Source organism: Cyanistes caeruleus, chromosome 17 (genome assembly GCF_971803275.1).
Source record: "Cyanistes caeruleus chromosome 17, bCyaCae1.hap1.1, whole genome shotgun sequence".
In the NCBI taxonomy this organism is placed as follows: Eukaryota; Metazoa; Chordata; class Aves; order Passeriformes; family Paridae; genus Cyanistes; species Cyanistes caeruleus.
Window position 1 is genome coordinate 3,350,640 of NC_141717.1, and position 26,288 is coordinate 3,376,927.

The window sequence follows — 26,288 nt, forward strand, 5'->3', positions numbered from 1 at the left end:
GCTTGTTCAAGACAGCTATTGCTATACAACATCCAGGAAGAAGGTTAATTCAACCACAAGGTCTTGCTCAAAGAGCAACAATCACCTCATAAATTAGTATCTCAGCAGTTTTTGGAATTAAAAAAATGCAGAGATTATGCAGTTCAGTAGCATCTTCCATTGCAATGCTCTGGACACCACAGAAGCTGACAGACCAACATTTAAAAAATAAAATAAATCCCTTATGTTCAGCTACTTCAGGCTGAGAAGTGACTCCTGTTCCGGTGAGAATGGCAAACATTTCCTTGCCTCTCTACCCCACAGGTCAACAGAGTGTCAGTAGCCACAATGACAGACACTACAGGACACTACAAATTAATAGCCACGCATTTTCTCTGATCTCCATCCTCCAGGTAAAGATTTATTTTACGTTGTTCCAATCTCCTATGAAAATGTCCAGGACTGATGAACTTTACTTCAAAACACTTCTATTTCACAGCACATTTCTTAAACCATTTTCCAACCTGATAGAGATATATTCAGATAATGAGTAAAGTGCATCTTTTTCTTGAAGCTGGAACTAAAGAGCTCAGTGTCTTATACAGGATTTCCTACCTGGTCTGGTAAGGAAACTAAACACAGCTGACCCTCAAGTAAGTTATTTTCAATCTTAACACAATTATTGCTTAAATAAAAAGATAGTTAAATCATAGACTTTTCTAATCCTTCATTTATGGTGAGCACCCACCTGCTCAGTGAAATGCACTTCAAAACACATTCAAGGTTTTTATTAACTCCCTGGGAAAGTCCCAAGACACCGGGATATTTTTTTTTTGACTCCTGATTAAAACAGCAGGAGCCCACACGAATTCCCTTTTTTCCCCCCCTACCCAAGAGTTTCACATACAACATCCCCTCCTCAAAATCTGTAAGAAAACAAGAATCAAACCGAGAACATTTTGCCAGCTGAAAGGCGCTGAGACCTTGCGTGGGGCGGGATGCGCTTCCAGCTGCCAGCCTAAAGGGATGGCCGAGGGAGATTAAACACAGAAATGCTTTTCATAAAGCAGGAGGCTTTGAAGAGGACAGTTCAGCTACTTCATTTCGTAATCTTCACAAAGCGTCAGATTTTAGCCTAAGCAGGTCTTAAAACAAGGAGATTTTATTTAAAAAGGGGGGGGGAAAAAAAGTTGGAATGTGTTCTGGCCGGGTTCTGTTGATTCAGCAAGGGTTAGACACACACATGCTTATTGATCCCAGAGAGCTCCCTGCTAAGTTAATTGTCTGGAATTTTAACTGAGCTCTCAGCAAGTTTCAAAATCCATGTTGGCTGGAAGTGGGTGGGGGACCCAGAAAAAAACAGGCTGCAGAACTGTGCAAGTACTACAGTTAAAAAAACCCAGCAATTACTTTCATGAAGGGAAGAGCTTCAGCAGGGCATGGTTTTAACCGGAATTGGGGATTCTGACTCTGACTGCTAGAATTCAGTGCTGGAAATCTCATATGCAAAGCAGTACCATTATCAGGGAGCACCATCAATGCTGCTTCACTCCTACCCACACCACCAAGGGGAGGGTATCTGTCTCCTGTGAGCTCCCAATTGTGGCTCAATTTCTACACAGGAAGTGTCACCACCAGCTGTACCTGCCCATGTTACAGTACCTGAATACTGACCCTCTGCCCGTGCAGGCTATGGCAAACATGGCACTGCAGCTCACCCAGCCACCTGCACGTGCATTAGGGCTGCCCATGGCTTTGGACTGCCCACCAAGCCCTACCTCCCTCCAGAACACCTCCAGCCGCAGTTTCTCCAGGTGAAGAACATGCTGCAGGGATGATCTGGAACTATCAAAACAGCTAGAGACACCTTTAGGACAACCTGTGATTAGTTTCAAACAAAGCTTTGCATTCCATCAAACCATTTGGCAAAGCCATCCTGTACCAGTGTGGATGTTCCTCAGCACCTATGGTCTTCCAAGGCTTCCCATGGCCATGGCAGCTCCCCAACCCATTCCCCACCTACCTGAACTCCCTGCCCTCGCTGTAGCGCCGGGCCGGGGCCGCGCGTTGCGTGGCCGTCTCCAGAAGCAGCTTCTGCGTGAGCCTGCTGGAAGGCGCCGAGTCCCTGCTGGCCTCGGGCTCGGCCTCTTGGTCACACTTCCACTCCTCATCCTCATTCAGAGTTGGCAGATAACCAGGTAGCCCTTTACCTGTCCCAGACCCTGAGCTCGGATCACTATAAATTTTTGGACTTTCCCCACCTGTCCTTGTGTATTCCAAATAAATATCCGACTTAAGGAACAAAGGGTAGGTATTGTCTTCTATCATGCACTGAATCTCTGTTTGGGCCTGGTCAAACATGTCAGGGTCAATCTGCAGTTTCATGACACAGTCTTTGATGAAGCTTTTTGTGGCCGGTTTGATCTGCCGGGACACAATGCCATTGTTGTCGAGGATGTATTTTTTGTAAATGGCTTTTGCCAGCTTGAGTCTTTTTTCCTCATTAGACACACACGGCTCCAGCTTCCTGAAGCCACTGCACGCAAACCAAAAGTCCAGCAGATCTGCACAGTCCTCCTGTTTCAGGAAAGTCCTGAAGAGGTTGATGCCATCTTGATCATCCAGCAAGGAGTGCAGTGACTCGGCCCACTTCAGGTAGGGTGGAGTTGGCGAAGCACTCCCCTCGGGCTCGTACCCCAGATCCAAATCAGAGCGCCTCGGTGTCGCTGTGGACGTCTCACTTCTGACCACATCACTTTTACCGGAGTAGAAACCATGGCTAACTGGTCTTGGGTCTGTGGACACGAGCTCCCCCTCCTCACCAGGAACTGGTGGCCTTGGAGCATCTTCAGTGAAGCTTCCTCCAAGGTCCAAGGGGAAGCCTTTCCCCTGGATATTCATTTTTCTGGTCCTTGCTTGAGTGGGAGCAGTGGGGGATGAGCGCCAATCTCAAATCAATATTTGTAGCTCCAAGATGAACAAGTTTGTTCAGCTGAAAGAAATGAGGAAAAAATAAGCGAGTATCACTGGAGATAAACACTCTAAGACAACAAAATAGTGGTTATGCTCTGCATCTTTACTGTACTAACACCTCTTTTTCAGCATAATCAGTGGCTTGGTAACTTCTGGGAACACAGAATCGAGCTCAAACCAGGCAGAGGCTAAAAATGACAGTTACAGGATATCCCAAAACTTTACATCCAGAATTTGGCATCACTGATACAGCTGATACTATGCTAAAACACCAGCCAATTTCCCAACATCGGTGGTTTATGCACGACCCTGGCACATGGCAGCCCACATCCAAGACATCCATACTCAGGTACCACAGGACACATGCCATCTTCTGCACTGCCACCAGCTCCTCTGCACTGCCTACCTGGACAGGACATACACCAGATCATACTAAGGCAACACATTTTTATCTGGCTATGGATCTAGGAAATTCTTATCATTAAACAGGAATTTAAGGCTTGTGAAAATTATTTTTAAAGAACATCCAGTCAGTCCTGAAAGCGGGGCTGCACCTTAATCAAACACAGGTGGCTTTCGTACGCTCAAGTGACATACCAGCGCCACATTCCTCACAAATCTCTGCGTTTCAGAAATACGCCGCGTCGCCTCGTCTAGCTCTAGGGGAATCCAGATGCATCGTTGACCCTAATATTTTGGGCATCTGGACTGCATTCTTGCTTCAGATGGGCATGTTAGTACAGGAGCTCAGTTCTAGCACTGCTTTTTGTAGGCAAGCCGTTGAGAAAAGGTTCATTTATGCTAACAAAATTGCATGCTACGAGCCTGGGAAAATTTCAGGTCATCAAAGGAAGATGAGAAAACCACCTTGACAAGGAAACCTGATCAAGTACGATGTTTTTAAAGAAAAGCAACGAGTCAATATGGAGGATGGAAGGTATGGGGAAGGCAGGGAAGGAAGAAAAGGGCAATCCCTGGGTTGCTACTTCTGTGGCTCAAATTAACCTCATCATTTAAAGCGAGTAGCAAAAGCCTTGTGTTACAGAACAGCCTCAGCCTCTAAGCCCCAAGTACTGCAGAGCACCAGCAGCCTCACAAATTACTCCTTCCACTGGATTAACTCAATTGCATGTAAAAACACACCAAGAAAGACGCATTCTAGCTCGCCCTCCCTCTCAAAGCAAAGCCCACAGTAACGAACATCTTCGGGATGCTTTACCATTTTCCCCCCATTTCCTGATCCTGGCTAAACCACGAACCGCCGCCGATGCCGTGCCTGTCCTTACAGCCCACCTGTCCATCGTGAAACAACCCAGCGAGCCCAGGAGCGGCCAGCGAGGACGGCTGGGCCCCTTGAGGAGCGCGGCAGGAGCCAGCGCCGCGCTCACACCCGGCCCGAGCCCCCGGCACGCAGCCCCTGCCCTGGCACCGCGGGACTTTGGCACCACGGGGCAGTTCTGGGGTGGTTTTCACCCCGCTTCTGGAAACGAGCGCAGGACTCGCCCTCTCGTTTGCGGTGCAGGTCCCCGGTGACCCCCGGCCGGGTGAAGGGGACCCCCGGGGCAGCGGCACCGCAGCCCCACAGCCACGCCGGGCATTGTTGCGGCGGGGCGGCGCTGGCTCCTCGCCCCGGCCGGGGCAGCCCCGGGGAGCCTCCCGGAGGACACGCGAGGCGCCCGGCCGAGCCGCCCGGCCGGCTCCGGAGGGGACCCGCGGCCGGCCCGCGGGAGGCGCGGGGCCGGGTGGGCTCCGGGGCGGCCCCGCCGCTGACAGGGCGCCGCGCGGGGCCCCCGCCGTCCCCCGGGCAACTTCACGGGACCCGGCCCGCGCCGCCCCCCCGCCGCCGCCCCCGGCCCCGCTCACCCTCCCGGCCGCCCGGCCTTCCCCCGCGCCCGGGGCGGCCTAGCCCGGCTCGGCGGCCCCGGCGCGGCCCCGCGCTCCCGCCCGCGGCGGCCTCGGCGCGGCCTCGGCGCAGGGCCTGGGCCGGGGCCGCCTCACTCACCCGCGCGGAGCGGCGGCGGCGGCCCGGGGCGGCGCGGGGCCCGGCCCATGCGGCTCAGCGGCGGCGGCGGCCCGGAGGGGCGGCGGCGGCACAAAGCGGGCGGCCCGGGACGCCCATGGCCGCGGCCGCAGGCGGGTGGCGGCGGCGGGGAGCGAGAGCAGCAGCAGCAGCAGCAGCAGCGAGCCGAGCCCCGCTCCGCTCCGCTCCGCCTGCGCCGCTGCCTCCCAGCCCGGCACGGCGGCTCAGCCGCGCCCCCCGCGCCCCCGCCCGGTACTGCGGGACCAGCGGCCGGAGCGGGGCGGAGCGGGCCCGGCCCGGCCCGGCCCGGGGAGGCGGTGCGGCGGCCCGCGGGGCCCGGGGCGGCTGCAGGCCCCGCACCCGCTGCAGGGCCGGCCCGGGGGAGCACGGAGGTCTCGGTTCGGGGAGGCCTCGAGCCCCGGGAGCCGCAGCACATCGCCAAGTGTACGGGCTGGGCTTCCCGGACAGCTCCGGCACATGGCCGAGGCTTCGGGCTGGGCTTCCCGCAGAGCCCCGGCTGGGTGGGCACCTCAAGGGCTGAGTGGCTCCGGGGCTTCATCCGGCCTGCATGAGGGGAGCCTGTGAGCATCCCGAGACGGCCCCAGAGAAACTTCAGAGACCTCCAGGGTCTCACCCAAGGGCTCTGCCCAGGAAAGGCATCAACCCTCAAACGCCACCAGCCTCCGCGTGTCTGTCCGTGTTGAACACCATGACACACCTGAGTTTTGTCCAGTTTGGACCACGCACCATGGGCCTGGGGATGTGGGGGCACCGGTCCACCAGCCTCCACCAACAACCAGAGCTGGTTTGGAACCTGCAGTGTGTCATCTGCTTCTCTGAGCAACCGCGGCGGGGAGAAATCAGGGACTGTCCAAGAGGTGGCACTGCATGGACTGGATTGGGTCACAGCACGAGGAGACCCCCGAGACCGGGGATGTTTGGTTATGGGGAGCAGGGTGCCTCCGCTCTGAGGCTGCAGTGATGCGGGACGCTGAAGGGAGAAGAAGTGAATTGCCAGATGCAGAGGTCAAATGACAGCAGTGTAACAGGGAAGTGGAAAAGCATGCATCTTCCCTGGAAAGCAGTGATAGACTCCAAGCCAAGCAGACCCTAGATACCGTCCCAAAAGCTGAACATGCAAACAAGCCACTAGACAATCCTCTGGAAATCAGAAATAGCTCAGAATGATTTCCAATAGGGATTGTTTCCTCTTTCTTCTGCGACTACACTACCATAGTTGCCTGCCTCAATGCATTTAGGGAACACTTTTGGAAATGCAAAATTTTTTTCCAGCTTTGTGAAACTCCCAAACATCCACTCTGGGTAGTGACACTCCTGATCCCACCTCACCACAGAGTATGCCAGGATGATGTGGCTCCTTGTGCTCTGTCATGTGAATGATGCTCGGAGCTGATTTACACATAGCAGTGCAATACTGATCTCAGGCGTAATAATAGAAAAGCTGATGTGGGATTCAGCTGGTAAAGAATTAAAGGATGGGAATATAATTAATGCAATCAGCCTAGTTTCCAGAAAATAGCTCTTGTCAAACTCTGATGTCATCCTTTGAAGAGATTACAAGTTTGGCTGATAAAGGTTATGGCATAGAAATAATAGACCTGGGCTCTGTTCAGGCATGTGACTTAATCCATATACTATTCTGATTAAAAATTAGCACAATACAACATCAAGAGGGACACCTTAAAGGGGCTGGGAGCTGGCAAACCGACAGCCATCAATGGGGAATCCCTGCAGAATGGGAGTGCGCTCAGTGGGTGTCCAGGCTTGGATGGGAAGCCCAGTGCTATTCAGTATTTCCATCAATGGTCTAGAAATAGATTAAAAAGCCCTGCTGAGAAAAACGCCGGGGTGAGGGAAATGAGAGGGGCAGGAGACATGGATGAGGTCAAGACAGCTGTAGAAAACTTCACAAGCTGAGTCCCTGGCAAATAAAACGTGCTTGAATGCGAGCAGCTGTGAAAGGGTCTGTCCACTGAACACAGGGCCCTTCTGCGGGAAACCCGGCATCTGGCAAGGACAGATCAGGGGGAGTTTAGGAGGCAGGAGGGATAATGTGGGAGCAGCAGGGTCCCCACAGGGGATGTCCAGCTGGGACAGGGCTGGGTGCTACAGCACAAGGGTTCCAGCATCTGTGTTTTGGAAAGGATGCTGAGGGATTGGGAGAAGGTGGAGGAGAGTTAAAAGTGAGCCCTGCTTTGCAGGGGGAGAGCTGAGGCCCACAGCTTCCCCAGCAAGTTTAAAGGAGCCCCAGAGATGCCTCCATTAAAGCACTGCAGCCACTTCATGCGTGAGAGATGATCAGGTGTTAGAGAGCTTGTCATCTCCCAGAAAAAAGGCACAGCAAGATTCACGGCTTGAACTGAGTTTGTCTGAGAAGCCACAGCAAGATTTCTCCGTGGCAAGGGAGAGCCCGAGGTGGTGAGTTTGTGTGCAGCAGGATGCAGGTGGTTGAAGTGCTAGGGCTTTATGTGCCCTCCCTCATGCTGCCATCCTTCCCTGACCTCCTTGGGTTGGACTGGACCTGGGGAGCTGGGAGAAACGCTGGGGGCTCATCTTGCTCCCACCAGCTCCTGCTGGCACATTCCCCCAGCTCAGGGGACACAGCCTGGAGTGAGGACCAGCCCCCATCCCACCCCCAGGAGCACAGAGAGGCAGGGGCCTCCAGACAGCCAGCATGTCCCTTCCAGCAGGGCAGGATCATTCTGTGCATGCTCCCAGGGACAGCAAAAGGCAGCCCGGCAGCTGCCCCTGCCCAGGCCAGAGGAAGCAAATTCTCACAGGTCGATCCCCAGCCCTCATGGTGTCTCATTATTTTCTGGTCCTCTAGCAGGGCTGCTTGGGGCTGAGAGAGCCATGAGCTCCCCCTGGAGCCCCTTCCCTGTCTTCTACCCCTCAGGTGGCTCATGACGATCAGACTTATCCCTGCACTCTACCAGGGGCCAAAATCACTTACTCCCAGATTTATCTGAGGGCATCAAACAGGTGCTAAACCACACTGAGCATTCCTGCCTGTGTGCTGGAGGAATCAGACTGCAAGGTCTTTGAGGCCAATGAACCAAACCAGGTTATTTTCCCTTCTTCATCAGCTGATTGTGAAGCTCTGCCTTTTACCCCAAATATCACCCTTACACCAGAACTGCCACCACCGAGATGGCAGTGGTGTTTTTTTGGTGCACTCCTGGGGTCACCCTGCCACTGAGGCTGGCCCCGTGTGAACCTGGGGTGCTGGACACTTCCCAGCTCCCAATGCACACATTCCTTTCTGCCTGGAAGAAACAAAAAGCAAAGACTGGAGAAAAGGAACTGCTTTCAGCCTTTGGTCTGAAGAGTCTGTGCTGCATGCAGGCAGCAGTGGTGCAGTGAAATTCCAGAGCCTCCTTGCAAAGGGATGTGTTCTGTAGCACCTTCTGCTCCCACCAAGGTAGCTTGGGACGCACAAACTCTCCAGCAACCCATCTGCAGAGCCTGAAACAGCTTGGATCAGCTTCAGCACTGACTAGAGTCCTCCCAAACGAATTCTCCTCTTTGTAGCGACTCCCTGTCTCCCGCAGAGCAGGCGGTGTGAGGGGTGATGGCTGGTGGGCTGTCAGCACGCAGCGCTCCCTCCCAGAGGCAGGGATGTGCCTGGGTGGGAGCCGGCATCCCTCCGGCAAGGCGGATTCGGGAGGCAGCGCACTAGATGGTGCTGTTCAACCTTTGGCTGCCATTTAAAAGGCTCCTGCAAGGTCATAAGCGATGCCGAAATACGGTGGTTTTATTCGAAAACCTTTTTGGAACTAGGGGATAAGTCAAAATACTCTGAAATATGAGGTCCTACAGTGATCACTGTCAGAGGCAAAGGGCAGCTCGCTCACAGGGATGTGCTGCTCACACCTCGGGCCTGCAGCACCCTCAGTGCTCAGGCAGGACCTGGGGTTTGACTACATGATCAATGATGGCCAAAGAAAATAATGATTTAAAGAAAAAAATGATGCTAAGAAAATAATGTCCTGGGGTGCAAGAGGGGGCTGACAGCTCTCTCTTGGGCCGCTGGCAAGGTGGTGCTTACAGAAGAGGAGGAAGGAAATGTATTAGCATCCAAGATAAAAATATTGGTGTTGTGGCACCAGGAGCCCAGAACATCCCAAAGAGCCCGGCTGGGATGAAGCACCAGCAGCCCAGTGGCACTGAGGGGTTGAGCAAGCAGAGCCACAGGGTAGGGCTGGTAGGAGAACAAAGCAGAGAAGTGGTCGTGGATAGGGGCTGGGGGCAGGATGAGAGCACCTCCCTCACTGGGAGGGATGGATGGAGCAGATCTCAGTGTGGGCAGTGAGGATGCCCATAGACAGCTGTTCCAGGGCTGGGGGCAAGAGTGGGAGTGAGTGATGCTGATTTCAACCACCACAGCATCCCTTCTTGCAGGGTCTGAAGGTATCTGCCCACCCTGGCCATGTCAGCCTGCCAAAGCATGCAGGTCCCACAGGGTGTACCTCCTTTGGATTCCCCAGCCCAAGGAAACAAACACACTGCTTCTAATGCTGGGTAAAAAGGATGAAGCACTGTTTGGACACCAAGTTTATGACTTTTTACTCAGATCCTGCTCTTTCATAAAGCCCATGATGGAGCCTGTTTGAGACAGTGGGAAGGCTGCAGGGCCTGGCTGCTCTGGGCAGATCCTTCCCCTCCAGAAAATCATCCCAGTTTTGCTGTTCACTCCTGTTCCCACATGGGTGCTTGCTTGCAAATCCCCTGTTTATGCTGGGGTACAGGCCTGGAGCGGGTAGATGGGACAAAAGCTTTACTGCTCACATCAAGAATAACAAAAACTGTATCCAGGCTGTAGCCAGGAAGGTAGGGGAAGGAGCTAAGGCAGCTGTCTGAACCAGGTTTTGCAGCTGCCAGTGTTCTCCCATGGTGGTGCAGATGCCCAAATGGCAGATGGAAGCCCCAGTACATAACCTTGAGCCCCTGCAGTGTCCCAGCACCCTGGCCTGTTCTCCCAGGGCTTTGTTCTGCCTTCATCTCCAGGTGTTTCCCTTTGTGCCTGTCCTGGCATCAGCCTCTTTCCCCCAGCTCTACTTTGCCCTTCTCACTGGATTACAGAGCCCCCCAAACTGATGTTTCCACAAAAAAGATCATGGACAAGATCATGCTGTGCCTTGGGAGGCTGCTCTAGATGCGCTGCTTAACCAGCACCCTCCTCACAGAGGAGCTTGACATGGACTTTTATTTGTCTTCCCACACTTCTGTGACCTCACTACCACCAGCCCTCAGATCACTCCAGCTCCATTCTGGCTGTCAGCCACCTCTAGCCTCATGTTTTGGGCTCAGGACTGAAGTTTTGGTCAAAGCTTTCCCCGTACTCCTCCTCCTTTCCAACCAGCCCAGGGAGAGTCACAGCAGCCCATGGCCACTCTCCTCTGCCTGGTTTGCACATTCATAATCCCAGTAACAGCCAGTGACCATATCAGCTAATGTTCCTCTGCCCTGGCTGGGCAAAGCCCAGTTCGTTCACATGGGCTTTTCTTCTCACTCCTGTCCCACCCCAGATAAGCCCTGGGCTCCTGTCCCAGCTCAGGGCTGTGGCATAGAAGTGTATGAACTGATAGGGGTGCCAGGCCCTTGGTGGGTCCCCCAGCCCTCCCCACCTGGCCTCTGCTGCTTTTGGGGAAAGGTTCCCATATCTGGCAGAGCAAAGAGACCCTCATGGACCCCTGCTAGATCTGAGATCCTGCCACATCCAGGACTCTGACAGATCCCTGCCACATCCCTACAGCTGTCCTGGTTTTGATCAACCTTCTCTACCAGAAGCACTGGCACAGGAGCTCAGCCAGCACCACCAATGGCCAGTGCTCCTCATCCCCAGCCAGTGAAGGTGAGCACCCCCCAGGGACACCCCACACACCTTCCTGCACCCACCTTTGGGGTCCAGCCCGGGCCTGTGCCCTGCACTCCTGTCTCTCCATGCTCCAGAACACCAGGCTCGCTGCTCCTCTCGGGGTGCCAGGGGTGGGATGCCGTCCACATGCATCCCAGAAGTGCCGCTCTGCAGAGAGAAGAGATGTCAGCTCGTCCCTGCTGGGGCCACCTATGCAGGAGATGTTTCCAGGGGAGCTGGGCTAGGCAGGGACACCCTGTGCTCCCCACTCACAGGAGTGGAACCTGTTCCCATGGTCCTGAAGGACACACTTCACATCTTGCCTCTCTGTGAGAGGGAGATGTCTTGAGCACAGGGCCCCTGGCGTGGTTGTCCCTGCTGAAATGGTCCCAGAGGGTTACAGAGCTGAGGCAGAAGGGAGCAGCAGTGCCAGGGGACAGCCCTGTCCCTGGTTCCCAAGCCCCACTGCAGAGCCAGGGCCCACCCACCTGCCCAGGCCATTGCTCACCCTCTGCTCCAGTGTCCCCACGGTGGGATGGGATGAGAACACGAGGAACAGCTGCATGGAAACAGCTGGCTCCTGCAGCAGGGTTATCCCAGAGCAGCCTGTGATAATTCAACCTGCTTGATTCTGCCAGGAAAGAATCACTTTCCTGGATTTCCTTTATGCAGCCATCAGTGACTGATCTGGGCTGCTGGAAGGTGGGGGAAGGCTGGTCAGTGCAGAAATAGTGGCTGCTCTGCCCTCACAGACCTGTTTTGTGATGTTGGGAAAGATCTTCTGGCTTAGCTGTGATCACCAGCTCGGCTGGCAAGAGCCACCTGAGTGCTCGGTGGTGCCTCTGTGTGTCCTGCAGCCCAAGATTTCCAGTGTGACCCTTTGGATACGATCTCCATCAGCAGGGCAGCTCAGAGAGCTGCTCCCCACACTCCTGCCTCACTCCTCTTGGAGGGTCAGCTCTCCCAGGGAGCTGGCAAAATTTTTGTGACTATGTTTTGGCTAATTTTCCATCTCAGGTGACCAGGCAGTGGCCAGTTGGACACACGTTGTTGTTTCTCTGTTCTCTCCTGGGACGACTCCTGCTGACGGTGCCTCTGCTTTGACGAGGCTCTCCCCAGAGATGAGGCAGATGGTCAGGGAGCTCTCTGTCCCACAATTTTGGTTTGTTGTGAGTCCACCTAGTGGCCCACGGATTTATGGTCGGCTTTGCTGGGTGTAGAGAGGCTTGTGAGGACATCTCAGAAACACTCATGCATCCAGGGCAAACTCTAGAAATCATTTTACCTCTGCACTGTATCTGACAGGTACAGTTTAGGTCCCAACTCACCGCTGCCCTTCACCAGGAGAGCTCTGAGCCCCTCAAGTGACAACAGCTGTTGAGGTTGTGGCTGCTTTGCTGAGGTCCAAGGCCCAGCCAGCCCTGGGCAAAGGGTCCCTGTGACCCAGTGACCATCGGGCACTGCTGAGGGAAGCCCCACAGCATTTCTGCCCCTCAATTTTCCTGCAGAATGGTTTTCTCAGCCTTGAGCTCCTCAGACAGGGCATCAGTTGCTACAAACGCTCCTGTGAGTGATGCCACACCCTGGGGAGTGTTGGCTCTGGGTGCCCAGGCAGCCCAGCAGCCAGAATCTAATTGCCACTGGCAGCTAATTGCCAGCAGTGGGCTCCTGGTGGCTGCCCGTGTCAGGCAGGACAGCTGTGCTGGCAGGAGGTCACAGCCAGACCCTCGCTGGGCCCTTCTGTGGCACAACACACTGTGTGTGCTGCAGGACCAGGTGTATTCCAGGCCAGGGGGACTGACCAGCCCCAGCTGGGGGACCCCCAGTCCTGGCAGAACACTTGAGGGGACCTCTGCTCTTTCAGCTCTCTGGCAGGACAGCCACAGACCCTCTGGGATCTCTGTTATCCACATGGAGACTCCAGCCTCCATCCCCCCTTTCCAGCCTCCTGCTTCCCAGCAGCACCTTCAAAATCCCCAGCTGCAGGTGGGGTTGCCCTCCCTGGCCATCTTCCCTCTGAGGTGGCCCTTCCTCGGAGCAACCATCCGCAGCAAGGGCCACCCCTCCTGGCTGAGCTGGGGGACAGGAGCCCCACACTGGTGTGTCCCCAGCACCCAGTGAAGGTGGCCAGGGCTCAGCACAGGCAGGAGATCCTCCACCCCCAGTGACCTGCCCGAGGGTCACCAGAGGTTTCTCTGGAGGGTTCCTGTGAGTGGGACAGTGCCAGGAAAAGCTCAGCACTGATGGACACCAGCTGAGGTCCTGACCAGCCAAAATGCTGGACACAGCCCAGTAGTGCCTGGGGCTGACCTGCTTCCTCCTGCAGGGAACAGTCCTGGCTGATGAGCTGGGGGTGCCATTTATCCACACACTCAGGGGAGAGTCTCCAAACTCTTCTGCTGCTTTATCTGCCCTGGCACAAGCCCAGCCCAGGAGGTCATCTTGGCATTGACTCGTCTCAAGGCTTTCCAGCATGAGGTGAACAGATATGGGAAGTGTTGGTCTTTTCCTGGCAGGAAACTGGAAGAATTGCTCACAAAATCATTTACTGTGGGATAAATATCAGAGAATTGGGATGTCTCTGTATTTGGAGGGATCCAAGACTTGCTCCACAGTGAAGGCAAACCAGCACAGGATGTCAGCCATGGGATTCCCTTCTCCTTCTGCCAGCACCTCTAGGCCTGTCACCCATGCTCACCACTTGGCAACTCTCTGCCTTGCTGCCTCTCTCCTAAAATCTCCCCTTCCTGTGCCAGGCAGGTGAGCCACATCAGAGCCAAGTCCTCTCCAGGACAGAATGTCTGAGAGCAGGGGGAGTCATGGAATTGTGCTGATGAGCATCCCATGGCATCCCACTTCCCTGGGGAAGAGATTACAAGAACCGCTCCTTGGAGATGTGTCAGCCAGGCAGCTTTGAGTGCCCCATCTTCTCCAGAAGCCAAGTCTTGGGCTGTCTTTCATAGAAGCTGCTTCCTAGCCCTTTGTCCCCTGTCCCCATCAGGACATGGAGGCTCCTGCCACTCTCTTGCTCTGCAGGGATGGAGACACCACCTGGTGTCCAACCATGTCGTGTCCAAGCGTTTCATGTCCAGCCATCTCCCACCCCTCGTGCTCGTGCTGTGTCCCTCAGCCTGTGCAGCTCCTCTTGCCCACCGTGGAGCTGACAGCAGCCAGACCCCGCAGCCTTGGCCATCTCACCTCAGGGCTCTCCTGGTGCTCTCCCAGAGAATGGTTTCCCACTTTGATTGTTCTGCTGGGCACTCTCTTACCACTGCACCTCCTGTCAGAACTCCTTCCATGGACACATGCTGGCTGGCACAGTGACCAGCCTCCAGAGAACCCATGGCTGGCAAATGTGAGCAAATCCAACCTTGTACTGTATTTCATCCTGATTCCTTACAGTTACAGCAGCTCAAAGCAGAAGAAAACACATCTGGAAGCAGATGTACAACTCCAAATAATGTCCAGACCTTGGACTTTGACTCTTCCTATTGGCAGCATCTTCCCCAGCACGCCAAGGCCATGCCATGGAGAACACATGTCACAGAGGAGCTTGACGTGGACTTTGGTTCCTCTTCCCTCACTTCTGTGACTCTCCCAGGGCTGTGAGCTGAGTGCCATGGTCTTGGGTGACCACCTTGTGGGCAATGTCCCACGAGACACCAGTCAATGCCAGAAGTCATCCCAGCCCACCTGAGCTTTGGCCTGCAGTGGGACATGGAGCAGAGGTGTCTGCCCAGGAGGTCCATGTCTCCCTCTTCCCAACAGAGGGGTGTTTTCAGGTCTCCAAAGCTGAACATCTTTAGCTCAGCCTATTTATCTTAGTCTTGCATTCAATAGCTGCTCAGAGACCCCTGCCATGAAAATTCTGCCTGATGGAAACGAATGATTCAGACTGAATTCTCATCCTCTGTCTCCCAGGTGGTTTGTGCTTCTAATGTGTCAGCGTGGTCTGGCAGCTTCTATGCTGGGCAGACCTGGATGGACCATGTGGAGCAGCTGGGAGTTTTAGGAATGCCTTGGTGATGATCAGAGCCACTGTATGCGTTGGGCAGTGAGGCTCAGTGAGCTTCAGTCTTCCAAAGAGCTTCAGGGTGGCATCTACCTTCCTGACTCCTGTCCCTTGGATCCCTTGGTGGATCTCGGGATGGACTGTCCAGGGCTGGTGACTCACAGCTTAATCACAGTTTGTGTGCATCCATTCCCTGCAGAATATACTGCCATTGGCCATTTTAACCCCACTGGACAGGGACTGTAGCTCTGGAGGATTCCCAGTATCTGAGTGCAGCAAGAGCAGAACAGCTTGACCTGGGCTTGCAGTAACAAACAAATCCACGTGAGGCTCTTTCCTCCTTGGGTCACTTGTGCCTGTCAGTGCCTTGTAAGCACTATCCCAATGGATGAATGCCTGTGCCCACCTCAGGGAGCACCTGGGGGTGCAGTGAGCCCTCCAGTCTCAGGAGAGGGACTCCTCTGCTGTCTTTTGTCATGAGGACAAAACCCTCTGGGCAAGCCCTCTGGGCTCTCTGAAGTGAGTCCTTTTGGTTTCTCCACTGCTGTTTCCTCTCCATGTCCTCACTGAAGATCCTCGTGGCCGCACATGAGCCACTGGCCTCGGAGGGCACTGAGCTACCCGCAGCAGGAATAGGGACATTTTGGACTCAATGGCATCCTGGGAGGGTTGTGGGCTCCTGAGTGAGGTCACATCCACAGGACACCCCAGTTCCTCACTGGGCAGAGTTCCCTGCTGGCTCAGCCCCATCCTCATCCCCTGGCCACCAGTGCCTGTCCAGCCATGCAGTTCACAGCAGTTTGCAATCACTTTGGACCCAGCCTGGCCATCCATGCCCTGCTGTGGACCAGGTGTGGAGCCTGACCCAGAACTGCCCCAGGGGAGCCCATTGCTCAGGACAGGCCATACCCAGTGCCTGGAGGGGGTGGGTGGCCGGTGTGCCCTGCTCACTGCCAGCATCCACAGCTGCCACCTCAACCCCTCTCAGCTCCTTCCCACCGGCTCCCACCTCCTCCTGCCCGAACACCCACATCAGCCGAGCTGTGGCCACGTGGTGCCCACTCATGTCCCACCTGCCCTTCACTGCTGCTGGTTCTATTTCCTTTCCAGGTTCCTCGGCTCTGCTCTCTGCTGTGCCGTGTTGGGAGACAAGGTGAGTCCAGGAGCGATCTCCACTTCTCCTCCCCAGCAGTGCCGGCTCCTCAGAGTGCGGACACTTCTATTCCCACATCAGTTGTATCCCATGTCCTTAGAGGAAGGTGATTCCCCCATCCCAGGGTGGCAGCATACATCCCAGGGCATGGCTGATTTAAGGGGAGCCACCCCATGGCTGCCAACTCCCCATGGGAACCACCACCCCAAAACCAGGCCCGGAACCAACCTGGCCTTGCAGCCCTCTGTGCCACCACTGTCCTGGGGAGGCAGTGAGGGGTGAGAGTCCCACTGAGGTCCTGGCAGGATCCCGGTGAGGTTTCAGGGCTGGCTGGAGCTGGGAACATCCCTGCCCTCTTTGTGCTCCCCTGGTGAGCAGCGCAGTACAAATATCAGCCGCGTTCTTTGAAATGAAAATAAAACTGATAAAAGTCGGGCAAATCCTCCTGCTGGCCCCCGCTGCCGGCCCGAGCAGTGGCTCTTTCTGCCGCCGAGCCGGCTCCCGCAGTTATCAATACATTATGTATGCCAGTGTCCGTCGGCCAGAGCCTTTTGTTGATGCTGAATATGTCCTGGCCAACAAAAGTGGACTGGATTAGCCACAGTGGATTAAAAGATTTTCTTCTTGGAGTTTACCTAATAATATAACAATTGACATAGAAGGTCTCTTTGAACCCTACACGACTCTCTTATTTTACCATCTGTGAGTTTGCTCTCCGTGCCGCTGATGGGGCGCCCGGCTGCCGGTGGTGCCGGTGGTGGGAACGCCGCCCGGAGCCAAATTTATCGCTGAGCAGAAGAAAGCAGCCCGTGTTTGAAGGGAGGTGGCGGGAAGGGAAAGTGGCACAACTTCTGTCCTCCTGCCTTTGTCCTCGGCCCTTCTGCTGGTGGCTCACCAGGCTGGCGATGCCGCGGTGTGAGGAGAGAAGAGACCCAAGGAGAGGGCTCCAGCGATGGGGAAGCCACTCGCTCATCTGCAATTCGAGGTGTCTGGAGAGGTCCCGGACAGAATAAGCTCCTTTATTAACCATGAATTTTGGGAGAGTTGCCGAACTGTGAGCCAACGGAGTTTGCTCGTCTCGGTTCCAGCCGTTGGGATCTGGCCACTCTCCCTGGTCTCCATTGCAAGATGGGTCAGGCAGCGGCGGCAGCGACACCGGGAAACATGGAGGGCAGCGGCAGCAGGGGAGGAAGGCTCCCCCCAGCATCCTGCGGCGCTGCTGGCCCTCGCCCCCTCCTCCGGCACACCCTGGCGTCCCAGCCTCGGGCTTTGATCTCATCCGGGGGGGCTCCATTCACGAGTCTTTCATTGCAGCCTTTGGAAATATCCGTCCTCAGAAGTCGCCAGTAATGAGATGGGGAGACGATGAGCAATTTAGGCGCCGTTCTTTCTCGCTTGCGTTTTTATCTCCATATCCCCCTCCCTTTTTTTTTCCCCCCTTTTTTCTTTCTTTCATTTTTTTTTTTTTTTTTGCAAAGACACTTCTGGAGCGGTGCCGACTTTGTATGGGATCACCGCACCACCCCAGACCTGCCGGGGGGGCAGGAATATGGGGCTCGTGCCTCTCAGCCGGGGGCCTTTGATGAAGCTGCTTTGCGAAATTTGATTTGAAAGGCCTACGATGGCAATTTGGGGAGAATGGTGGAGCATTTCTCCACCCGCCTGTCTTTGTCTCCCACCCGAAGGGGGGTTTCATTGTGGGTGCCGGGGCTCGGGGGTCGGGGCGGTGGCGTGGGTGGGGTGGGGCGGCGGAGGGACCGCGGCGCGGAGAACAATAAGCGGGAGATGGGGAGAGTTGGGATTCTCACCTGCCCGGGCATTCGCAGTCCGCCATGACGGGAGCAGCCGCCCTGCTCGCTGCCGGCCGCAGCACTTTTTTTCCCCAGACTCTTGAACCTATTTCCCTTTCTTGGCAAGTGCGTGGCTGGAAGATGGGAATCTTTACTTTATATTGCAGCTTGGGCTTCCCAGCCTGATTGGCTGCAGCCAGGACCAAATGCTGGTCCTTCCATCCCATCGTCACTATGGCAACCGGCCCCGTTAGGCACCACCGATTTACTTATAATTGCTGGGTAAATAGTCAAGACAGGCCGCTTTCATCCCGCACCCAGAGATTGCTCTTCCTCATCTCCTTTTTTCCCTACTTTTTTTTTTTTTCCTTGGAGGAGGAAGCCCTGAAGAGCAGCAACACTTAAGGAAACTCTTTGAAGGCTGTTGCAGAAAGCGGTGCCTCCCTTGGCCAGCCTTTCCCATCGCTCCCGCTGCACAATGCCAAAGCTTTCCCGCGCCATCACGGCTCATCGCCGTCAACCCTCGTCATCCTCGTCCTCCAGGAGCGGCTCTGGCTGCAGACGCACGATGCCCTACCAGCCATTTCTTCTGTTTCCCATGGGGATTCCACACTGGTTCATCCCAGGAGCCAGGATGGGGCCAAACCGTGCTCCATGACCTCTTCCCTCCTTCCCCACTGCTGCCATTTGTGGTTCCTGTTCACAGCACTGGGGTTTTCTACCAGGGAACTGGCACTGCCTGGATCAGCCATCCCTTCTCCTGGCTTCGTGGTGCTGGCTGGAATGGGGAAGTGGTACCTCTGGAGCCCAGGATGTTTCCTACCTTCCTGCTGAGCTGCTCCGAGCCAGGCCCAGAGCCTCCCACTCGTCTGGAGGGTGTTAACGATGATGGACAGAGCTCAGGGATGGACATCAGTCCTGTGATGTGGACACGTTCATGGCTGAGTAGGTCCTGCAGGTGGGAACGTGGTCCTGGCTCCATCCTCGTGGTCCAGGGATGGATGTGGCAGCAAGAGAGCAGCAAACAGCCCAGCCCAGCCCTGCTGGAACACTGGACCTTCAATGTGCTTCTGATCCCTTGGGTCATTACTGGCACCAAACAGCAGTTCCAGGAAAATGAGGAAAAAAGGGGTCTTAGGGAGAATCTAAAGCTGAAGAGATCTGGAAAAAATGGACAGCAAGGCATGAGATGAACGACTGGGTTTGAGGGAAAGGAAGCCAAGGTCATCATCTTCTCATTTCCTTCTCAAAGCAATCCAGAGAGTCCTTCAGGGCAGCTGCAGGAGGAGCACCAGGAGACTGCCCAAGCTCATTATTGTGTTGGGAGAACTGTGGGGTTCCCACCCTGGGGAGCAGAGAGGAGACAAAGGTGACCACAGATGTCAACGCAAACCCAGCTGAGAAGAGAGCAGAAAGGAGCCATGGAGCAGCAGGTGTGTCCAGAGCTCCTGAAGGAGCTGGGGGTGAACCAGCTGATCCCCAGACAGATCCTACCTACCCACTGCCAGAAAGAGTTGTCTGGAGCCTGGCAGATGTGATAATAAATTTACTTTTCACATTTCACAGGGAGGGCCTGGAAAGGGAAAGTCACTGACCCCAATAGCAGTATGAGTTGTTGTAGTATGAGTTGTTGTACGAGTGTTGGCAGAAACACTCCTGGAAATGGGATTTGTGGCCACCAGAGTAAATACCCTCCACCTGAGAAACTAGGGTGATTGTAAAGGGAAGGCTGTCCCCTGGGAGCAGCAGCAATGAATGATGCCCACAATAAAGCTCCCATGGGTGTGCAAAGGGCTGGTCACAATGTGGTCACCAAAGACTTCCAGAGAGGGGAGGAGAAGGGGCTGGCTGGTGCCTGGAGCAGCTGCTGCAGACACTGCTGCTCCCAGTGCTGGGCAAAGAGCCCACCTGGGGCCAGGGCAAGCAAAGGGAGGCACCAAGGGTGGGCTCTCCCCATCCACGCTCAGCAGCAGCCGGTTCAGGATGGCCAGGAAGGCTCAGCTCAAACATTCCAGCCCCGATGCAGTGGGCACTGCATCCCCCAGTGCAGTGAGTGCACACCATGCAGCCACACTAAGGACGGTGTCCCAGCCCCAGCTGTGCCCTGGGCTGGGAGCTGGCTGCTCCGGGCTCTGCTGGGCACGGGGGCAGGTTTGGGACTCGGGGATGGGACTCTCGGCACAGCTCGGGGACTGATCCGGCTCCTGCCGTGCTCTGCTCCTGCCTGGGGCTGTTCTGCTGCTCGTGCTCTCTCTGTCTGTCAAAGGCAGCGTCTCTGTGAAGTGCTCTGGGGTTTGGCTCGGGGGGAATCGCTCCCTTGGCTCTGAGGACGAGTCGGTACCTCCTGGGTACCTGCAGGGCCCCAGCCAGGGGAGCTCCCACCTGCGCGCTGCCCTCCGAGCATCCTCCAGCGGTTCCCATGGAAACCCCCGGCTCTGAGCCAGCACTTTTAGCCACACGCCATCACGGCTTCAGCCACACACACACCCACTGCCACCTCCCTTGCCAGGGTCTTCCACCCTCTCCTGCCACAGAAGAGCCACTGCCTTGCTCCCCACTGCAGAGTGGCTCCACAAACTCCTCCAACAAAGTATCTTTCCCAGAGCCCTGCAAAGGCCTTAATTCACCTTGTTCTTCAGCATATCATGCAGAAGACAGGGAAAAACCCCCAAACAATAAAAGGTGACACAGAATTAAAAGAAGGGAGCTCAGCAGGACAAGTGGGTCTGGGTATGAGTGATTTGTACTTTTAGCTCTGCACATCCCAGGACCACCTGGCCAAGTGGAAATCCACTAGCCTAGTGCCTGCATCCAAGGAGATTTCCCTCCAGTTTTGGTGCTGGAACACAGGTTCCACACTTGAAAACAGTAGTAGAGAACTGCTGTGAAAAGAGAAAGCCACAGCTAATGACTTCTAGAGGAAAAGCCTTGTGGCAAGACTTGAAGCTCAATAGACCAAGAGGATAAAGTGTGTGAGGATAAAGAGGAGAAAATTTCACGTGTGGCAAAGTCCTGCACTGGGAGCAGAGCATGACAAGGCTCCATTCCCAGAGCTGGAAGCAGCTCTTAAGCTGCTTTAAGGCAGCTTAAAATTAAGAGTAAAGACTTTCCACCCCTTGAAACCTTTCAGTTCCATACATGACTTTAAGGGGGAGGATTTAACCAAGCTCAGGTCCCTTATTAGCCTCAAAAGTCAAGAGACAGCATCCTAAGGAATAGAATGAGCACAGTTATGGGCTGTGGGAGCAGAGTCACCTCACATCCAGCTGGGCAGGTGAGACTTATCTAGGAAAGTCCATCTGAGTCTCACAACACATTCAGAAGGTGTCTGTTAAGGAATTTAAAGGGCTTTCAAGGAAATTGAAATGCCTTGGAATGTGTGAGTAGGCTCAATGGGAATAAATACCAGGCTCAAACACAAAAATCCTGTCCCCATCCATGCCTGGAGCACTGCCAGAGAAATCCCCTTCCCCCTAGCATGTTCCATGCTGTTTGCTCTCTCCACCTCATTTCACCTCTGCTTGAGGAACACATCCCTGGGGGCACCAGGGCACAAGGATCTTGTCAGAGCAGCCACACCCCTGGGTACCCAGAGGCCCTGTGAGCAGAGCCCTGCTCCCATCTCAGAAATGCCATTTTCTGTGTTTGAGTGCTCTGGCTGGCCTGAACCAGCACCATTTCCACGTTACCATGGCAATGTCTGCCTGGAAAATGTGTGCAGTGGATGCACAGAGCAGCAGAGTCCAGCCAGGCAAAGGCCTCTGTGGCCAGTCTGGAGCTGGCAAGGCCACTCCTCTCAGCTCTTCCTCCTGCAGCCAAGGAGCCCGACCTGAGCCCACAGCGTGTGGCAGGAGAGGGGAATGCAGGAACTCCACCTGCCTGCCCCTGTTCTGTGTGTCCATCTCCCCACGTCCAGTGTCCCCAGTCCAGCTCAGCCCACAGCTGCAGGAACACGGCAGGGAGCTTTTGGCAACTCATTTGCATATGTAGATTTCATTAGGGTTTTTATTTTATTTTTTTTCTTTCTTATGACTCCTTACTGTAACAACTAAGCCCCCATGTCCCTCTCCACCTCTCACTCAGGCTCCATCAGCTCCTCCCTGGCTGCAGACTGGTCTCACCCCACAGTCCCCCCAGGGCCCTGCCACCATCAGGCCACCAGCTCTGCCATGCCATGTCCCACCTCATCCCCTCCAGGGCTGGGGCAGCTGGCCAGGACCAGCAGTGTGTCAGGAACCAGCAGGGCTGGAAAAGCCAGCGGTCACTCTTGGAGAGCCACCAGGGCCTTCTGCCACCCACAGCCAGCCGGCACCCGAGGCTGACAGCCCCAGGGATGCTCACACAGAGCCAGGTGTTTGCTGCTCCACTTCACTGGGCTCTGGGTGATCCAGCACGTGGCCAATGACTCCATCCTGCCACCTCTGCCTGCAGCCACCTACCCTGGAGGTGATGGTTTGGCGCAGGAGACAGTTCCTTGGATCGGTGGGAGAAGAGAGGGAACAGCAGGTGGCTGCAGGAGGAGCTCAGGCCAGAGGGTGGCTGTCCTTACAGCCACAGGAGAGGGAGGGAACAGAGATGCTGGACTCCTTCCCCTCCTGCCCTTCCCCTCCAGCCAGCACCTGGGAGCTGCTCCTCCCCAGACCACGGCTCACCCCCTCCTCTCTGGCTGCTTTGCAGGGAGGAGCTGCAGCACAGAACAGCGAGCTTGGGAGGACCTCTGGAGGTCTCAGCCCAGGCTCCTGCTCTGAGCAGGGCTGGCTGCAAGGCTCCAGTGGGTCACTCAGGGCCTCACCCCGACCTTCTGAAAACCCCCCCTCTCCAGACCCTGTCCCAGGACTGCACCACCCTCCTGTGGAAGTTTTTTCTCAAGTCCAACCAGTGTTTTCCCATGGTCTCCTGTCCTCCCCTCTGCATTGAGCTCGGCTCCATCTTGATTCCCAAAATCCAGAATGATTTGTCACTCATGGGCAGACCCACCAGGATATTTGCTGCCATTTGCTCATCCCCAGAGCAAATTCCAGGGAGAGAGCAAAGCTGTGGCGGTGAGCACAGCACATACAACAGCCTGAGCATCCCAGACCAGCTGTCTGGAAGGAATTGAGTCCTGTGGATCTGCAAACAAACACTGCAGTGATCCTTGAAAAGTTTGCCAAAATTGTCCAAGTGAGTTTTTAAATCTCATGTCTCCTTGGTTAATGCCACAGGATGGGGGATGGTGGGCTGGGATGGGGATAAATGGGACTTTCAGGCTACATTTTGGTCTGTACTGACACCAAGCTTGGGCTGATTCACAGCACTCCTAAAAGCCACAACAACAGATTCCAAACCAAGAGCCCCCAAGCCAGGAGGGAAAGGCAGGTTTACCTATGAGACCAGCAGGAAAGGATATGCTGCTTTTGCTATTGCTCCCCAAATATCCCTTTTGTTTGAATACAAAGGGGCTTGCTGGGAATTTACAAGTTAAATCTGTTTATTTCATGAAGGTAAACAGGTAAGAAAATGTTCATTGGGAAGCAGAGCCCTAATCTCAAGCTGGTTTTTGGATCAGTGACTGTGACTTGCTGGGAATAACAAGTGAGACAAGCAAAATTCAAACATTGCTCCAAGACACCAGCAAACACCAGAATTCAGAACCAAGTCCCAAAGAGCAGGATTAGTCCAGCCATCCCACCCAAGGCCTTTCCTGCTTGGATGCTTTCCCCAGTTAACCTTTTTCTCTGCTTTATTACTTGCAGTGTTGGGTTTGGGGATGATTCCCTACCAGTTGTTCCTCCACGACTGGAACATAGGCCCAAATTTCATGTTCCAAGGGGCAGTTTCATTATTTGTGGCTTGCTGGGACTATTAAAGAGAGTGGCATGTTTGTGGTACCTGAGGAATGAATTAAACAGGAATCCCTCAGTCCTGGATTGACCATCTCAGTTCCCAGTGCTGGTGGCTGATACAGCACACCTGCCTCTCCCAGCCTCTCATTCATCATCCTTTCACTGCTGTCTTGATGATTTTTCACCATTCCCCTTTCCAAGCACTGCTATCCCAGCCTGGTCTAACACTGCCAGATCCAAGGTGACCCTGGGAGGGCTCTCTGGCAGTGTGTTGGGGGCTGTCACATCCTTGCCAGCTGCCAGCCTGGTGTTGGATCCTCTGGACGCTCCACGTGCCTGTGCCTGGCTCTGGGCCAGCAGCAGGAGGCTGGGGACCTTTGAGAAGCCTGAGGCAGTGCTGGGGTCTGAGCTGTGCTTGGCAGCCAGGCTCTTCCCCTGGCCAGGGCAGGATTTGCATCTTCAAGCTGACAGCACCCTACTTGCACCCCTGGGTTTGTGGCATCTGTGGCTTTCTGGGATCACATTGTCACAGCAAACTACCAGTTCCTCTGATCCCCCCTGGCAGGGCAGCAAAGGAACCATTATTCTCCAGACAGAGCCCACCTAAACAGGGAAAAAACATCCCTCAAGCTTCACCAAACTCTCCAGCTGCAGCCAGCGCTGTAAAAGCAGGACAGGTCTAACACTGGGCCCTGGGCTGTTCCTCCACCACCTCAAGGTAACCTGGCTGGGGGGTTTGTAGCCCAAAGTACCCCAAATGCTGCACAGGGGCTCCTTCCCCACCTAGAGACATTTGCTGCTGTGCCCAGCAGTGCTGTGTGCTCCAACTCTGCTTCCCCTGAGGCTGCAGCACCTCAGTCCACAGTTTGCAGCTTCCCTCAAGGCAGCAGAGTAATCCATGAGAGTACAGCTCTGGGCCACATCCAACAGGGGTGTAAGGAAAACAGCAAGGGGAAGGGTCACCTGCAGAGGCAGGATGACAGAAAGTCAGGATCACATCCCAATAGATTCCCCCAGAGAACCTCCTGCAGTTTCAGCTGTGCTCATGCAGTGCCCCTCTTAGAACCCTCACCCCCAGCAGGACAGGAGCTCTCCCCCAAAAGCTCCTGCTGCCCCTTGTCACCCACCAAGCCCTCCCAGATCCTGCAGATGCCCAGTGAGCAGCTCTGGAGAGCAGTCAGGGTCCAGGCTGGGTGGTTCCAGCCGTGGGAGGACACCCAAGCAGAGCCTCAGCTCCACAGAACCAAACCCCCCCGGCCCTGGGACAGAGCAGCAGCTGCTCATTGTCCCCTCAGCCACTTCCAGCAGCTCCCTCGGAGCCCTGAGGCACCCGGGGACCCCTGCAGGGCTGGGCAGGATCCAGGCAGGCGCTGGCCGGGCTCGGGAGGCCGGGCAGGAGGCCGGGCACGTTCCAGAGCTGTGCAGGGGGGCCAGGACAGAGCCAGGGGCTGAAGCTTTGCTGGGAGCTGCATTAAAATGCATGAGCTGCGCTGGCCCTAATGATGAGCAGAGCTGTCAAACAAGGAGCTTGTCCCAGCTAATTATCTCTAACGAGGGCAGAGTGTCAGGGTCCCCGAGGAGCTGGGCAGCAGCTTCCCACTCAGCTCACTTGCAGCAGAGAGAGAAGATAACCAAATGTCATTGTGCTGGCCTAGCTGCACGATCATTAATTAGGCAAATATGACCTTCTGTGCCAGTTTGCTCTTGAGAACCTGGACTTGCTGGGGATGGAACACACAGGCAGGCTGGAAACATCCCAGCTTCTGCCACCCAGCCTGTTCCCCCTGTGCCCCTGCAAGAACAGCACAGCCCTGTCAGCCAGCCCCACCAGCCTGTGCCAGGTTCCTCTGCAGGCTCCAATACCCCTCACAAGGACTCCTTTCTGTCCTGAAGAGCAGCAGGCAAGTCTGGTTTTCATGAAATGCTGCTGTTTAGATCCCACTCAACTCTACCACCTCCCTCACCCAACCCCCAGCACGGCCCTGCCGAGGCTCTGTGCTCACCCAGTGTCTGCTTCTGCACCACTTCTCCCCAAACCTTCAGGGCACTGGCAATCTCCACTCCCCCCTGGTCCTTCTCCATTCCAGTGCAGAGGGGCTGAGCCACATCCTGTTCTACAAGCCCAGTTTCTCTCTCATCAGTCCTGTGGCTCACAAACCAAGGCAGGGCACTAGCCCTGATGTGCCAGAGAGGGGGAAGCCCAAGACAGGGGTAAGGCAGTGTCTCTTCCAGGAGCAAAGAATGAGCCAGAGATGACCCACACAAGGTTGAGCCTGCAGGCTCTGTGCTTGTCCCTCACCTCAGAGCTGAGGGGAAAGGGCAGAGGTTGATTTTGATCCACCCAGAAACTCACTGTGCCACCACAAAGCTTCCAGACAACACCAGGGACTCCCAGTGCTGTTCAGCAGCCTGTAATTATGGCAAGTGCTTTGCAGTCCCTTGTTGCCAGACAGCAGCAAAGAAGACCTCAACACCCAATTCAACTCCATTTTTACCAACATACAAGAAACAGGGCTGTAACCCAGGGGGTAGTGAGCTGTGCTGGGGAGCTCAGTCCCACCTGATGAGGGATTTGGGCTCACACTTTAGGGGCTGGATGAAGCTGGGGTTTGATCTAAGTTGTGTCTCACAGTCCCTGGTAACAACACACTCACAAGA

At 55.2% G+C, this 26,288-nt stretch overlaps 1 protein-coding gene and 1 long non-coding RNA gene across 15 annotated transcripts in view; one reads left to right on the forward strand and one right to left on the reverse strand.

Moving 5' to 3' along the window:
* The window catches only part of AXIN1 (axin 1), a 78,372-nt gene extending 63,993 nt beyond the window's left edge, over nt 1–14,379 (reverse strand). For 2 of the 14 annotated variants that reach the window (XM_086854367.1, XM_086854363.1), the window contains exons 1-2: nt 5,691–10,177; nt 2,003–2,971 (exon numbers count right to left, since the gene is read on the reverse strand). In XM_086854367.1, the coding sequence (XP_086710493.1) occupies nt 2,003–2,880 (878 nt within the window). In that variant the 5' untranslated portion in view covers nt 2,881–2,971; nt 5,691–10,177. Of the gene's footprint in view, nt 1–2,002; nt 2,972–4,171; nt 4,676–4,815; nt 4,887–4,954; nt 5,191–5,690; nt 10,178–10,891; nt 11,019–14,048 lie in introns of those variants that run through there. The other 12 variants (XM_086854366.1, XM_086854360.1, XM_086854368.1 and 9 more) reach the window with 11 other exon arrangements.
* LOC111935903 (uncharacterized) lies at nt 10,765–19,368 on the forward strand. Its single transcript, XR_002867909.2, has 3 exons — nt 10,765–10,847; nt 15,973–16,015; nt 18,181–19,368. It is a non-coding gene; the product is annotated as an uncharacterized LOC111935903 (long non-coding RNA).
* The last annotated feature ends 6,920 nt before the right edge of the window (nt 19,369–26,288 follow it).